This window comes from Anabrus simplex, chromosome 8 (assembly GCF_040414725.1).
Source record: "Anabrus simplex isolate iqAnaSimp1 chromosome 8, ASM4041472v1, whole genome shotgun sequence".
Classification (NCBI taxonomy): Eukaryota; Metazoa; Arthropoda; class Insecta; order Orthoptera; family Tettigoniidae; genus Anabrus; species Anabrus simplex.
This window is the reverse complement of record NC_090272.1, coordinates 189,662,303-189,680,312: the sequence shown is the minus strand read 5'-3', so window position 1 is coordinate 189,680,312 and position 18,010 is coordinate 189,662,303. Positions and strand designations below refer to the sequence as shown.

At 39.5% G+C, this 18,010-nt stretch overlaps 1 protein-coding gene across 1 annotated transcript in view; it reads left to right on the top strand.

Moving 5' to 3' along the window:
* LOC136878946 (muscle-specific protein 20) overlaps positions 1-18,010 on the top strand; it is a 238,107-nt gene that overhangs the window by 107,128 nt on the left and 112,969 nt on the right. The window contains exon 2 of the mRNA XM_067152574.2: positions 1,014-1,225. Within this exon, the coding sequence (XP_067008675.1) occupies positions 1,014-1,225 (212 nt within the window). The remainder of the gene's footprint in view (positions 1-1,013; positions 1,226-18,010) is intronic.

Below are 18,010 nucleotides of genomic sequence, written 5' to 3'. Positions count from 1 at the left end.
AAACTGTACAGTAAACAATACACACTGAAAATTATTTATCTTGCAACCCAACGGTTCACAAATTAAAGGGTAAACATATTTGTGTTTTACATTACTGTCTCCCACTTCCAGGAACGCACAGCACATCTTTCCTTCTCCTCATCAACTCAAACTACTGTCTCATGAAGCTTTTAACTAACCTCAGATCTAGCCTGCTAGCCACCTCCACCATCTCACAGGTGATCCCAGCTGTGACTGTGTAAATGAACAACCTGTAACAACAGGCGTCCTGCAGCGTTCGTGCCACTAACTCCGAATCACTGCCTTCTGCAACTTCAGTGGTGTTAAGCTAGAGCTCATTGGAGGGTGGAGTGGAGAACTGTTGTGTTCTCAAAAGAGAGTTATTTCTGTCTTCTTTAATTTCATACTGAGATACCTACATAATGAAAATTCGCTCGTGCCGTTATGTTGAACGAGTACAATACTTCAAGTATGAGCCCGATATGTATCGCTAGAAGACTGAAACATACTCCTAACATTAAGTTTTGGGCCCTGGCGTGTGTCTGTCTCTTTTATTGAAACCTTAATTCTATTGCCACCTCAAAGGAGGATTTCAAGCCTAATCTGTCTTAAGCCACGTGCAGATTTACAAACACCGCCACGCAAAGCCATTTGAATTCGCCTGCGAAGCGATCTGATTGGCAAAGTTCAGCAGCTGATAAAAGAACAACAACGCGGGTTATCGAATTGTTTCTTTCAAATTAGTTATCAGTATGAGCAACCCTCTAAAACTCATATGTCCGATTCACGTTGTTTCCGCACGCCCTATATAAAGCATTCCCATATATGTAATACTTTTTGCATCGCATGAAAAACGACACATAGACTTTTTTCCTCAAATACCACCGAATTTGATTTGAGTGATGTTTCACGTACAAACTGATGTTAAAGTCGTTGTACCTCTATAGAATACGGTACAACAGAAAGAATGGGGGAGATTCAAGTATCTGAGAAGTGAACTGTTCTGTTTACAGGTGGCCGGCAAGCGGGACCCAGAGCAGGAGGCTGAAGCCCAGCAATGGATCGAGAGTGTTATTGGTGAGCACTTCCCTCGGGGTGTCGCGTACGAGGACGCTCTCAGGGATGGAATCATCTTGTGCAAGCTGATGAACAAGCTCCAGCCTGGTATCATCCCCCGTATCAACACGTCAGGGGGTGACTACAAGATGATGGACAACCTCAGTCAGTGAGTACCTCAATCCTCATACACAATTACACTCGAAACCATTTATTGTCACATCACTTTTAACGACGTATCGGATATAACGACGAAATCTAACGGCCCGGCTATATCCTATATAAACAGTGTATTTACAATATCACTTAGTACGTAGTGATGGGATAATCGAATACAAAATAATCGCTTATTCAATTATATTTCCCATTCGATTATTTTCCGATTATTCATTCGATGCAATCGAATAGTGAATATTTTTCCATCCTATTATTTTTCGATTATTCATTCGAATGAATGAGGCAACTGAACAGTGAATGCTTTCGAAATAATTGAATGAAAACTGATGTTATTAAGACTGTTAATTCGCTCATTTAGTGTCAACATTTGGAGATACGTTGGAAAAAGGAGTATTTCTATTCTTCATAAGAGTTCATTTATTCGATCATTTCAATCGATTACCCATCCGATACACTTAAACCGAAAAATTTATTTATACACATCCGAATATTCTATGCGATAAAACTGAATGATATTTGAAACTCTTTCGATTATTTTATTCGATTATTTAAATAATCGGATGGAGGTTATTCGATTATTAAAAGTATTCGATTATCCCATCACTATTAGTACGACGTCGCTTATTAAGACATAGCACATAAAACGGCGTATTGTTATAACATTTTCGGAAAAATGTATCGACTACAACGATCAATGTTGATGTTTGTTCGTTAAGTGTTTGGGAATTACTGACAACAATGTAACACTTCTTTCAAACTCTTGTTCCGACTCGTTGGGTGAATCGTCAGCGTACTGGCCTTCGGTTCAGAGGGTCCCGGGTTCGATTCCCGGCTGGGTCGGGGATTTTAACCTTCATTGGTTAATTCCAATGGTCCGGGGACTGGGTGGTTGTGCTATCCCCAACATTCCTGCAACTCGCTCTCCACACATAACACTATCCTCCACCACAATAACACGCAGTTACCTGCACATGGCAGATGCCACCCACCCTCATCGAAGGATCTGCCTTACAAGGGCTGCACTTGGCTAGAAATAGCCACACGAAATTATTAAAGTAGAGTGTAGATTTCAAATCAGTCTGTCAGTTAAATAGTCAGGGCAAGCATCGCTGTGAAGATGCAGCAAAAGAAAGGGGAAAGTGTTCAATATTGAAGAAACGTCAGAAATGAGATGGCAATCACAAAATTTGGAAACAAATGTGAGCGTCGCCAAGGAATTGTATGTATCACACTCAACAGTTTGTACAATTTTGAAGGACATTGAGCCACGACCGTGTGCGGTATTATTGATCAATTTATATTGTTGCTACTTCTTTCCTCACGTATTATTTTATATTTTATGGCATATTATTGCTGTACTTACTGTGTAAATATTACTGTGTTGCAAATATAGTACTTACTGTTTATAGTACGCAAAATATTGAGGTTAAGTATGAAATATTAGATACACATTAAGCAAAGGCGTTAAAATAAATCTTCCTATCAACATTAATATCAAAAAAGCTATTCTAAAATATAGTTTGTATTTCTTAATTGTGGTCCATTTCTTTTTACGATGATGAGTCTGGTCTTTCATTGTGTGAACATGGGAAGCGCTCTCTCGGGAACTGTTGGCGCGCATTTGTTGAACCTCTCGTCACTTGCTGCTGCCCTAGTACCCGTTGTCGTATTTGCATAAAGACCTCGGATGTGAACAGTTTAAATAAATAGCACACTTTATGAATATGTAATATTTATTCATTTATTATAATAATACAATATAGATATTCCGGCTTAGTTAGCTTTGCGTCTATCTGTATCCAACGAAACGTCTACCGGGAGTCCAGGATGCGTGAGAAGCAGTGATCGTACCTCCTCTCATCTCCTGATGCCTTATTACAGGACATGATCCGAGAGGAAGAAATTGAACTGGTTTGACAATTCCTGTATGTGTTTGTTATTTATAGGTAGGGTTTATGAAAGTGTCTTGTTTACTCGTTAATTTGGGGGGCTACACGTTTATTAATACGAGACAAAAGGTGGTAAAATGATCGTAAATATTTTGGAATGTCAGTGTAAAATGGTTTTACCAAAAGTTTGATTAGGAAATTATGTTACTAGCAGAGGTACCAGGTTATTTTCAAAACTACTGAGTTCTCTGCAGCACAATATTAATTTTAATTAATGACTTAATTTAACATATTCTCTATCTATCTATCTATCTATCTATCTATCTATCTATCTATCCATCTACCTATCAAGCCTGGAAACGTTTAATACGTAGGTTCTTCTTCTTCTTCTTCTTCTTCTTCTTCTTCTTACTCTGCGCGAATAGGTCGCTTAGAACTACACGAAATCAACATTTCTAAAGCTTTCTCCTTGCCCAGTAAGTCTAGAATCCTCTTTAGTCCTAATCTTAAAACGGGTTGTAAGAACCAAGAAGCCAAACATTCATTTCAAACATTACGGCCCTTGGCTAACTTACGATTAACTGGTTACCACCCCATTTTTCGGCCTATTCTAAATTAAATAAATCACTAAAAGTCTCAATTAAATCCCTCCTGAAAAGGCCCGTTTGTTAGGAAGCGAAGCTTTCGCCCCTCCTTAAACTTCTTCTTCTTGTTTTCGAATGGGTCTACTATGGACCACGTTAAGCGTCATTCATTTACGGTTCTTCCTCTTTCGATCGGCCCAGTACTTCTTCATCCTTTCGGAGTGGGCTTCTTTACGTTCTCGTGACCAGTTGTTGCCGGTCCGTTTTTTGCTACTTTGATCTTGGAATCCCTTTATTATTATTATTATTATTATTATTATTATTATTATTATTATTATTATTATTATACTCGGACCCACAAATTAAAATGTTTAACGTTAGCGAAAAGGGGGATTCATCTCTGACATGGGATTAAATTTTCTCCTCAATGACAGATCATTTCTCTTCCAACAGTGTTCGTGATGAAGATTTTCCGACTCATCGGCACGTCGCGGAAACAGATGAGTAGAAGGTATAGTTTTCACCCTGGGACTCACATGTATTCGCTCTCAACAACAACAACAACAACAACAAAAAGACACAAGTTTTTCACTTTCAACTATTGTTGTGATTTATGTTTCTCCTACCAGGTACGTCGTGTTGGGTTCTTCTCATCTTCCTCATATTCCCTTGTGTAAACAATTTTCCTGATTACATTTCTATCCTGAAGATGTGGTGATCCTAATTCAGTGAGGTCTTTCTTTACAGTACCGGTCAAAACTTTAGGACCACATAAAGAAATCACGAAATGCCATCTAGAACCTAAAATTGTGCCACTGGACCTGTATAATTTTCTTTCTGAGCTCTCACATGTAATAGGATATGTGTTGTGAGTTAGTCCAAATGCTGTAGAAGTTACGAATTTTTAACTCTTGGAAAGTCACACAAAAAAAATCAAAAATTTGGTAATATAATGTTCTGTTCACTCTAATTGGTTGCAAGTATCACCACCAAGAATTTTTTGTAGACTTAGCAATAGATGGGGGCCATTTTAGTATAAATGCAAAAATTCCTAAAATATGCGGCACCGTTTTTTGCGTGTTTTATGTTTTTCGATCCAGGGCCAAAATGGTTGATTTTTCTTTGCCTTTGTCATGTAGACTATGGCCCAAGGTCTCAGGGCGAACTATCGGCGTCAGACTTATCTGCCGTGATAGTTTCATTTGCACTCTGCGGATGGCATCCAAGAACACATTTCTGAAGCCGATAGCTCACACTGAGACCGATGACAAGAACAAGGGGAAATTGACCATTTTAACGCTGGTTTGAAAAAAGAATCGCCCAAAAATCGGTGCCGCATTTTTTCGAAATGTTTATATTTATACTAAGATGACCCCCAACTATTGCTAAGTCTATAAAAGAATCTTGGTGGTGATACTTGAAACCAATTAGAGTATATAGTACTGAACCCGAGTGACTTAGGCCCAAAGTCAATCATGATTTGATTGATAAAATAATATATGGTACATTTATTGAAATACAGAAGTGTAGTTGAAAATATTTCATCTGTGTCGAAATAATGAGCGAGGAAGGACGACAGACTGGAGCCTGACGGATTAGCTCGACACAACAAAATTTAGCTACTTCACAGCAGGGGATCTCATTAGTTGGCGAACAAGAAAATACAAGTCTACAAATAAGTCTTGGTCAGAAAGAGAAAGGGGATAGGAAGCTCGCTACGTGAGTAATGCACTGGGATATTTTTGGCAGGACGGAAATTCCGTGCCGTCATGGAAAGCTACAGCGGCTGCCAGTACATTCGCTAGCCTAGGTTCGGGCAGGTGGAGATTTAAATCACGTGACCGCTTGCCGGCCAATCGTAAAAATTTGATGTAAGACTCAGGGATACCATCTTAAGGAATGATGGATGAGATATTCTCGTAACTTCAAAAGTAATCAGTAATAAATTATTGTGAATACACGGATCGATGTAATGAATTTATTAGATGTCACGCATGGAAAAATAATCAGTAATTATTGGCAAATTAAATAAATTGAAGGCTGGATTTCTTGGAAACCAGACAGCTTGAATCTCATTGGCTGGACAAAGACCACGTTGTAAGGGACGCTTCCGAAGGCGCGAAATGTGAGGAGCTAAATCCACCCGTATCTCCTAAATCTGTGATCACCAGGAGTTCATATTTAATCCAGCAGATATGCTAGCGGAGTGGATTAATTTGATGTAAATGTTAACGTCCAATTCGGAGTGCAAATGCCGATATTAAAATTCCACCCCCTCCCTCAGGGGTATGACGTCAATGAATCCGAGGGAGAAAGCTTCATCCATATATACGAGCACAAGGGATCATCGCCACCACACTTGAACTGAATCTCTGGAGCTGAACTGTCGGTCGCAGCTAACTTCGAATTTTACGGGCATACAGTAACTCAACATTTAATGGCGCGAGCATCCGCCAGTGTTTGTAAGATGTGATCGCGCTCAAGCAACATGAACTGGAAATAGTTAACGTAGGACAGTGTTTGTCAGTTATAAATATCAGTGAAGTAAATTAATTGCACTGTAAGAGAGTAGTATAAATTGTACCACAATAAGTACGTACATAACCTACTGTGTGACGAACAGTACTTTAAGGGAATAGTAGCCTGTACTTTGCAATATCGAACCGCTATCATAAACACTTCAAGAAGGCCGTATGAAACGGGCGTATCGCGTCGGACGACATAAATCGCGACGGGCGTAAAATTTGACACCTCGTCGTACGTGTCCAGGTCCATTGTGCGGTAATTGGACGAAGATTAAAATAGTGTAAATATTAAATGTTTGGGTCTAGGAGATTAATTTGTTGTATAAAAGTTAAAGTATTCAGTGTTAACGTTGCCAATGGTGAAAGTTTTGTGATAATTAAGGTATTAGTGTAAAATGGTAATGTGCCAGGAAATCTTTTGTGGAACTACGCCATCAAGAATAGAGGAGTAAAATGCAGAGAGGGGCCGAAAGGAGCCTCTCATCTGCAAAGCTGTAATGGAATACCGAGAAACTAAGATGAGTACATAATGTAAAATATATTTGGGAAATGTTATCGTGATGGGAAAAATAGGAATAATTTGATTATACTTGGTTACCTTCTGTAACAAGATGAGTCGCTTAACGACCCCATCCTAAATTTGTAGCACGGACAGTAGTAAATATAACAATGTAAATAATCGGGTCTTTTATGTATTCAGTTTGTTGGAGATGTAAATTTTGTAGATATAGTGTAGTACGTTAAGTCATGCATGCATTCATATTTCTTTGTAGAATAATTTTCTTTCATTTGACTTTGGTTATTATAGTTAAATAAGACCCGATCTGTGTTTTCCGTTTTTGTCATTTTAACGAGCTATGTAATGACACTGAAGGAAAATCCAGCTTCGCCATACCAGTTGTGTTTTGTTGTGATTAGTATGTTCATATTTTCAAAGTGAAGTTGTTCAAATTTGTGAGAAGCGATTATAATAATAATATTCCAAGTAAATCATATCTGGATTGGTTAGTGCCAGAATGAATCGAATTTGTGAGAGGGGTTATGCGTTAAACATATTAAGAGTGGACTACCGTGTAACAGGCAAAAAAATAAATATTTTTTAAAATTAATAATAAATAAAAATAAAACTACTTTTTTAGCAGAAATATTTTTTTAATATAATTTGGAAATAATAATAATTCATGAGATATTGGAATTTTTAGTGATCAGTGCGTAATAATAAAATTTAAGTGATCAGGTGTTGTGTTTGCCGGGAATCCTTTAATGACGGGATGTCGTTTTTAATTCGGAATTAAAGAGTGTGGTAATTTAACTTGATCAATTAATAATATTGAAAGTAGATCGGTGCTAATAATCCGTACATGTTAATGAACGTGTGGTTTAAATTACGGTCCAATATTTTTCTTTACGAATAAATGTCGTGTCTTAAAGTTGCAATTCATTAGCCGGAACACGTAGGACTAATATTACGAAACCATGATTGTCAAATTTTGGTAAATATAATTTCAAGATGTTACGATTATTTGTGGAGAATGAACTAAGGCGTAGATCAAAATGAGATAGAAAAATGTTAAAGAATCTGCAGTCAGATAATAAAAGGTCGTACGATGTCAAAAGTGGAATAAATAAGTCAGTTGATAATTCTGTGAGAAATAAATGAATCAAGGAATATTGAGATAGAAAGGAAAATAAATTCCGTACGAGAGACACTTAGGATATTGAAATGAGTGTAAAATGTACGGGCAGTGTCACAGAGAAATACTGAGTTACGTAGCGGGTAGAATTCGAACCCGTGACAGCATGTACGAAATAAATAGACTGCACAGCTATTCGTCGAGATACTACGGATCTAAGGATAGTGAGAGTTCAGAGTCCACATAAATGATCGTATAGTGTAATCATTGTAATGACGAGCGATGACAATCATGATGTCGTGATAATAATAATAATAATAATAATAATAATAATAATAATAATAATAAATATTGCAGATAAATGATTGGACCGCCTTAAGTAAATGAGCGTTGATAAAGATGTTAAACGGGAATTTAAATGATAATATGCAACCGATAATAATAATAATAATGTAAGGACGATGTTAAATCATCGCGATCAGCTTAATAATATTTGTCATAATAATAACAGTAATGATGACGTTGGTTGATCAGTGAAATATTTGTAATTGCGACCGATATCTTAATATATTTTGGCGGAAGTGACCGGTTCATTAATAATAATAACCTTTTGAGTGACGTGAATAATAATAATAAAATCTGGAGTCACCTATTTAATAATAATAATAATAATAATAATAATAACCACAAGAGGGATATAATAATAATAATATTAATAACCATTTGTGTTTGCATCCCACATAATAATGACAATATTAATCAAACGTGACAGTGCCAGGAACCGTTGAGCATAATAATAATAATAATTTCGAGGATGATAATTTCATGGATAAATGAATATTTCTGACGATAGTTAATTAATTATTTGGTGACAACATCCCTCAATTCGTATGTTTGAATAATAACAGTGATAATATTAGTCATTTGTGACCTCGTTATCGTACGATTTCCGCACGGTTTCCGCACGGTATTTCCCATCGCTTCTCGTTATCTCATCTGTGGCAGTAGTCTACTGAGGCTACTTTGTAACATTTCAGATCATGTGTAAATAAAATATAAATGCTAATTCAGTGGTATGGCATCAGCTGGACATCGTAAGATAGGAACTGTCCGTGTAATCCATTTTTCGTAATTCACGAGAAACATTACCCAGTCCGAGTACCGGTCTCGGAAAAATGTATATAGCCGGAGTACATCATCTTAGTTAAATCGAGAAGCCGACCGTAACATGGGTTATGCTCGGGCTCCCGATAAAAGGAAGCTATATCCTTGAACAACGGTTCGATTCAAATGGAATCGATCCGTAAATTATACCTCAAAATGTCATTTTATTTCAGAAGCAACCCAGCACGATATTGATACCACTTGCGGTATAGCAAGTGATTTGTTTATGTAACATGTGTGGAAAATTTAAATATCGTTGCCAAATGTATCAAAGTTTCGTACGTCGGATGGCGTAATAAACTGCTCTTTCTGGCAATTATTTCAAAGGAAACCATTCTCATAATCTTTTTATTGTAGTTAGATGATGCCCTTTTTAAAGTTAACAGTCACTTCCTAGTCCTTTCATGGAGTCCTTAAATTCAAGTTTACAATCGAGCCTTCCCCATTTTAATTTTAATTGCTCCGTTCATTCCCGTGTTCTATTATGCCGTTATATTTATATTTGATGACTTAAATAATGAACCGACACCCCTGAGATAAATGCTAGTCTGGGACTCGGGAGGTGGACGGGTGCAGTACATAATAATATTTCCAAAAATGTTGACTTTCTGATGTGACCTTCCAACAGTTAAAAATGTATAACTCGGGCGAGTTGGCCGTGCGGTTAGAGGCGCGCGGTTGTGAGCTTGCTTCCGGGAGATAGTGGGTTCGAAACCCGCTGTCGGCAGCCCTGAAGATGGTTTTCCGTGGTTTCCCATTTTCACACCAGGTAAATGCTGGGGCTGTACCTTAATTAAGGCCACGGCCGCTTCCTTTCAACTACTAGGCCTTTCCTAGGACATCCAGTGATAAAAACCCGCCACGACAGATTCATCTCACGTCACCTCATACCCGACCCCGTAGAGAAACGGGAGAAGGTTGGACAAACTACAACTGTTCTTTTATCCGAGTCTCCAGAAGATGAACTTTCGTAGACAGGTTTACGACCGGATGCCCTTCCTGACGCCAAGCCATCGGAGAAGTTAATGAGATGAAATGAATGCTGTGATATGTGAAATTCTGAAGAGAGAGGGTGAAAGCTATTGCCGGCGCACAGCCTACTCCTGTCGAATAGCACCAAGGGATCAGTTCAAGGCTTTGCGTCCCCATCCGACGGGCGAATCACCAGCAACAGTGTCATATGCCCTCACTCCCACCTGAATCCTGGCTGGTGGTCTTCGAGAAAAAGTAATCTACAGGATGAAAATAAATAAATCCATAATAATGGAATAGGTCTGTAGTCGAAAAAATGTCAGATAACGAAGGGAATATTAGATTAGGAAATGAAGTCTTAAAAGAAGTAGGCCTAGAAGCAGTGAAGCTTCGATAAAATTAAGAAATATGGTGTAAACAGCAAGGAAGACTCTTGGCGCCAGAGACTTTAGAAACGGCGCTGAGGAATGACGTAATTAAGGCTTTGGTACAATATTGCCCCACTTTTCGTGACGTATCGGAAGAATACAGGAATATAGGCCGCTGATTGGCGTTGCAGAAGGTTCGGGAAGCTTTACACACTTAGAAAAGCTACTGTGCATAGACTTTCGTCTGCAGCCGGAGAAAGAGTTGTTAAAACTATCCCTGACGGCCAGTGAAGGGAATTTAATAATAAGAAGAATAAGAATAATAATACTTCGGACTTAAAGAAATCGGAGGCTAGAGTGAAGCTAGTTAGGATAGCCGTCAATCTCTCTGTCTTCTTACGACATAGGGCCTACATCTTAATGGCCCCATACACGCGCAGACTTCTGGAATACTTACCTGCACAGACTGCCTCCGGGAGGTAGGCCTAAGTCGGAAGTATGCAGTTGCCACACACGCTCAGACTAAATGATTATATACCGAAGAAGTTCAATGCGACGCGCTCAGCTGTTTTCTGTTTAAGATTATGCGCTTCGGATGGTTGAAAAAGGTATACGGATTGAAATAATTAGATGGTATAGAATATGAGTTGTTATTTTGAACACAATGTAGCGCTCTGCACGAAGAAGACGCTCAAGAAAAGATTTCAGTTTTCTTTTTTGTAGGTTACCACATTTACATTTTCTGCCGCAACTCTGAGATAGCGCTTTCGTCACAAAGTCTCCGGCTGAATTAAAGCAGCGCCAGAATGTCAGACACTTGCCTGCAGACCTTTTGTCGGCAGACTTACCGGCCATACACACAGAGACATGTCTGAAGAGACTGGTTTGCGCATACTTACCTCCGACTAAGTCTGCGCGTGTATGGGTCCCTTTAGGCAGCAAGTTGTTGTACATAGTGTAAATACAGTAATCCGGTAGTAAAGAATATAGGCCTAGAGGAAACGAGGAAATTATTCTTCGACACCTTCCAGGCGAAGAAGACATTCCAATCAATCATCCCGTCGGGGTCGTAAAAGAGCAAGAGTTGACCAAGGGAGGTCGGATAGGATAGATGAAAATGAGGAGCCTGGCACAAGTAAGTGGAAGCAATGCCAGGACTCAGCTAAGGGCCCCGTGTACGCCAACCCAAGCTCCAAAGTTCAGAGCCCCTGCGGCCCCTTTTAGTCGCCTCTTACGACGGGCAGGGGATACGGTGGGTGTTATTCTATCGCCCCCGCCCACAGGGGGATGTTCTCTAAGATAGAATGATTCGTTTAAATCACAAAATGAAAAGTAACGTGCAACAAAATAGTAAGTAAATTCTGTTAAAGCTAATTACCAATAACAGCTTCTATGCTGCTTCTGATGCATGTTTCCCTAATACATCAAGTTACAAATTGGAGCGTCAGAACCGGCTCCATGATGATTGATTGGCAAATAATTAATTAACTAGAGAGAGAGGTTAATGGACCTATCAACCTAATTAACTAATTAGTTGTTAGCTATCATGATTGGAGAAATAAGGGCGAACGAATTCTCACTTCTGGCAGAATGAGCATGCCGAGCGGAGGAAAGAGTGAAGACTTCATTAGGACCTATCCAAATTCGCCGTTAGCCGGGATTGTTAACCAGAGTGCATTGCATTGCTTCTTTAACCACCTCTTGTTGTTAAGTCTTCACCCTTGAGGTTGGTTGGATCCTCAGATACCATTACCGAAGGTCGTGCATGTGGTGACTACACATACTGCATTGTACATCTCTTTTGTTGTTGGGGACTAGCAAACGGAGAATCCCAAGGCGAAAAGCTATGGTCACCATAGAGTTAGTAAATAATACTATGATTTAAAACTCTATTATTGTCACCTTGAAGCACCCACCGCTCGGTCATCGATCGACTAAACCATGGACACCCAATAATGTAATGCCTTTCTTCGACTAAGAAGAACTCCCGCAGTACTAGGATTATATGAAGTGCCAGCAGTGCACTTTAGATTCAATACCTCACAACTTATACTTTCTTAGTACTGCGGGTACTCTTCTATTCGACCGATGGGCTTGTATAGTCCCGTACAAATGAATAAATAAATGTTGTTAGGAAACAGACAAGTAAGAGGGCCATAGTTTTCGCCCTGGGACTCGCCATCTATTAGCTCCCCCCTCCCAAAGAAAGCACTCCATAGAGACAGCTTGCGACATTATAATACAGTAGTTAAACTAGAAGCACTCTACGCTGCGGAAACTACGCGCAACATACAAACCACCACTCAAACACGCAATAGTGAATCCCTTGGAATAGGGTTGGCAGTAAGAAAGGCATCCAGCCGTAAAACTCCGCTTAATACACGCAAGTGCCGACCTCAAGTACGGCAGCTGGGTTCAGGCAAGAAGAAGAAGAAGAAGAATACTTTTTTTTAAATATGACTTTCCCTAGAGTTAAATTCATGTTCAAATATAGTCCTTTGCTGATCCTGACTCAGTACGGTGGTGCTCAAATACCTCAGCCTCGTGTTGGTATTTACTGGCACGTAAAGAATTCCTGCGGGACCAAATAAATTCCTGCAACTCGGCGTCTCCGATAACCGTAAAAGTAGTTAGTTAGTTAGTTAGTTAGTTAGTTAGTTAGTTAGTTAGACGTAAAACTTATTATATAACTTTTCATGATAAAGGCCGGAACTGAATAATAATAATAATAATAATAATAATAATAATAATAATAATGTTGTTTGAGTCATCAGTACATAGACTGGTTTGATGCAGCTCTCCATGCCACCCTATCCTGTGCTAACCTTTTCATTTCTACGTAACTATTGCATCCTACATCTGCTCTAATCTGTTTGTCATATTCATACCTTGGTCTACCCCTACCGTTCTTGCCACCTACACTTCCTTCAAAAACCAACTGAACAAGTCCTGGGTGTCTTAAGATGTGTCCTATCATTCTATCTCTTCTTCTCGTCAAATTTAGCCAAATCGATCTCCTCTCACCAATTCGATTCAGTATCTCTTCATTCGTGATTCGATCTATCCATCTCACCTTCAGCATTCTTCTGTAACACCACATTTCAAAAGCTTCTATTCTCTTTCTTTCTGAGCTAGTTATCGTCCATGTTTCACTTCCATACAATGCCACGCTCCACACAAAAGTCTTCAAAAACATCTTTCTAATTCCGATATCAATGTTTGAAGTGAGCAAATTTCTTTTCTTAAGAAAGCTCTTCCTTGCTTGTGCTAGTCTGCATTTTATGTCCTCCTTACTTCTGCCATCGTTGGTTAGTTTACTACCCAAGTAACAGTATTCATCTACTTCCTTTAAGACTTCGTTTCCTAATCTAATATTTCCTACATCACCTGCCTTCGTTCGACTGCACTCCATTACTTTTGTTTTGGACTTATTTATTTTCATCTTGTACTCCTTACCTAAGACTTCATCCATACCATTCAGCAACTTCTCGAGATCTTCTGCAGTCTCAGATAAAATAACAATATCATCAGCAAATCTCAAGGTTTTGATTTCCTCTCCTTGGACTGTGATTCCCTTTCCAAATTTCTCTTTGATTTCCTTTACCGCCTGTTCTATGTAAACATTGAAAAGGAGTGGGGACAAACTGCAGCCTTGCCTCACTCCTTTCTGGATTGCTGCTTCTTTTTCAAAGCCCTCGATTCTTATCACTGCAGACTGATTTTTATACAGGTTGTAGATAATTCTTCGTTCTCGGTATCTGATCCCTATCATCTTCAGAATCATAAATAGCCTGGTCCAATCAACATTATCGAATGCCTTTTCTAGATCTACGAATGCCATGTACGTGGGCTTGTCCTTCTTGATTCGATCCTCTAAGATCAGACGTAAAGTCAGGATTGCTTCACGTGTTCCTACATTTCTTCTGAAGCCAAATTGACTTCCCCCAACTCAGCTTCAACTTGTTTTTCCATTCTTCTGTAAATAATATGTGTTAAAATTTTGCAGGCATGAGATACTAAACTAATAGTGCGGTAGTTTTCACACCTGTCAGCACCGGCTTTCTTGGGAATAGGTATAACAACATTCTGCCGAAAATCGGATGGGACTTCTCCTGTCTCATACATATTGTACACTAAATGAAATAACCTTACCATGCTGGTTTCTCCTAAGGCAGTCAGTAATTCAGAGGGAATATCATCAATTCCAGGTGCCTTGTTCCTATTTAGGTCACTCACAGCTCTGTCAAACTCTGACCTCAAAATTGAGTCTCCCATTTCATCAGCATCAACAGCCTCTTCATGTTCCAGAACCAAATTATCTACATCGTTACCTTGATACAACTGTTGGATATGCTCCTGCCATCTTTCTGCTTTGTCTTCTTTCCCTAGAAGTGGCTTTCCATTTGAGCTCTTAATATTCATGCACCTAGATTTCCTTTCTCCAAAGGTTTCCTTGATTTTCCTGTATGCAGCATCTACCTTTCCCAGGACCATACAGCCTTCGACATCCTTGCACTTCTCCTTCAGCCATTCTTCCTTAGCTACCTTGCACTTTCTATCCACTTCATTCTTTAATCGCCTGTATTCTTTTCTGCCCTCTTCATTTCTAGCATTCTTGTATTTTCGTCGTTCATCAATCAGGTCTAGTATCTCCTGAGTTATCCACTGATTCTTAGTTGATCTTTTCTTCCTTCCTAACATTTCTTCAGCAGCCCTACTGACTTCATTTTTCATGACTCTCCACTCTTCCTCTACTGTGTTTCCTTCGGCCTTTTCATTTAGTCCTTGTGCAACATGTTCCTTGAAACAATCCATCACACTCTTTTCTTTCAACTTGTCTAGATCCCATCTTTTTGCATTCTTTCCTTTCTTCAATGTCTTCAACTTCAGATGGCATTTCATGACCAACAAGTTGTGGTCAGAGTCCACGTCTGCTCCTGGGAAAGTTTTGCAATCCAACACCTGGTTTCTGAATCTCTGCCTAATCATAATGAAGTCTATTTGATACCTTCCAGTGTCTCCAGGTCTCGTCCACGTATACAGCCGTCGTTTGTGGTGTTTGAACCAAGTATTGGCGAGGACTAAATTATGGTCAGTGCAGAATTCAACCAGCCGACTTCCTCTTTCGTTCCTTTGTCCCAGTCCAAATTCTCCTACTGTGCTACCTTCTCTTCCTTGGCCTACCACTGCGTTCCAGTCTCCCATCACAATTAGATTCTCGTCACCTTTGACATATTGTATTAAATCTTCTATCTCCTCATATATTCTTTCAATTTCTTCATCTTCCGCTGAACTAGTAGGCATATAGACCTGCACTATTGTGGTGGGCATTGGTTTGGTGTCTATCTTGGCGACAATAATTCTTTCACTATGCTGGTCGTAGTAGCTTATCCGCTGCCCTATTTTCTTATTCATTATTAAACCAACTCCTGCATTACCCCTGTTTGATTTCGTGTTGATAATTCGGTAGTCGCCTGACCAAAAATCCTGTTCTTCCTGCCAACGTATTTCACTTATACCAACTACATCTAACTTTAGCCTATCCATCTCCCTTTTCAGATTCTCTAACCTACCACAACGATTCAAACCTCTAACATTCCACGCTCCGACTCGCAGAATGTCAGTATCCATCTTCCTGATGATCGCCCCCTCTCGTGTAGTCCCCACCCGGAGATCCGAATGGGGGACTAGTTTACCTCCGGAATATTTTATCCGGGAGGAAGCCATCATCAGTACATCATTCATACAGAGAGAGCTGCATGTCCTCGGGAGGTGGTTACGGCTGTAGTTTCCCGTTGCTTTCAGCCGTGTAGCAGTATCAACACAGCTAAGCCATGTTGAGTATTATTACAAGGCCGTATCAGTCAATCATCTAGACTGCCGCCGTTGCAACTACCGAAAGGCTGCTACCCCCCTTTCGATGAACCATTCGTTAGTCTGGTCTCTCAACAGATACCCATCCGATATGGTTGCACCTTCGGCTCGGCTATCTGCATCATTGGGACACGCAAGCCTCCCCACCGCGGCAAGGTCACATGGTTCGCAGAGGATGATAATAATAATAATAATAATAATAATAATAATAATAATAATAATAATAATAATCGACTAGAGAACTCCGCCATTGCCAGTCCCAAGCCCGGGGCCTCATCTTGCGAGTGATGGGGAAGGAGGAGGGGGAGGAGTAACAACCTCGTAAGGAAAACTGGGTCCATCTGGCTTCGGATGGTAGCACCCTGTAAGGGCCCCTGCCTAGGGTTACAGGTGAAATCTGATCAACGGTCTCGAAGCGGGTGAGGAATTTAATGTCCCAACGGCAGAGAGAGCGGAAGAACCTAGTGGAGTAATCCGTGAATTTGGAAATTGGCAAACCTAATTCGTGAAACACTTACAGACACTGTCTCGAAAGTAAAATTTACGGGTGAAATATCTCGACCTTTCAAAATAAATACAGGTGTCAGGCAGGGCGATGGTTTATCTCCACTCCTTTTCAATTGCGTCATGGAGAAAATTGTAAGAATTTGGAATGAAAAACTGAAAGAATCCAAAATATTGCCACTCGTGCTGGGGAAGAAGAACAAAGGTGTTGCAATAAATTGGCTAGCATTTGCAGATGACTTTGCCATACTTTCAGAAAGCCTTACAGATGCAGCAATGCAAGTCAATCTCCTTGAACAGACAGCCCACTTGATAGGCTTGAGAATCTCTGCCGAGAAAACAAAATTTTTGACGAATATAAAAAGTGCCCCGCAGTTTTTGTAACGGATATTGGTCAAATAGAAAAGGTAAAGAAATTCAAATATTTGAGTGAGACAATTCAAGAAAATGGTTATAAAAATTTTTTCTGTAGAGGAGAGGATACAAAAGATGGAAAGAGCGTACGGTATAACTAAGAATACTTACAACAAAACAAAACTTAAAATAAAGCACTACAACACAGTAGTGAAACCAGAATGCCTGTATGCCAGCGAATGTCTAGCACTGAACTACAAGCTTGATAAATTAGAAATATTAGAAAGAAGAATTATAAAAAAATATTAGGTCCTCTAAGAATTGCAGAGTTTTGGAAATTAAGAAGTAACAATGAAATTTACCAGAACATAGAAAAACATATCAGAAACAATAAGAAAAAGGAGATTGCTATTTCTTGGACACATTTACAGAATGGATGGCAAGAGACTACGAATCTTCAAGTACCTTTATGTATGTGTATGTTCAGTCTTCAGCCCTAAGGCTGGTTGGATCCTCAACAGCTCTACCATCAGTTGTCATAGATGGCCTAGGCATTACTGAAGAGCCAGAAGTTGCTATTACATATCAGTCTGCCAAGCCCACTGAAATGCATGCACCAACTGACCCTATGAGCAACGTTTTCACACCATTCATAGCAGGGACTGGCTGCATAAGGAATGGCATTACTAGCATCGCTTATACCTCAGTCACTTTCATATTGTCAAAGCCAAGGATAAGACAGAGACAGATCAATGAAAGTAACAAAATTGCTCTAGCCCAGGGATGGCAAACCTCTGTCGACTAGCGTGTCAATTAAGGTCTTGGCTATTACTTTTTACTGTCCAGTGTGCCAGCAGTTATTTTCCTTTAAAATCATCATGAAACCCATCATCTGACTTAATTTGGGTA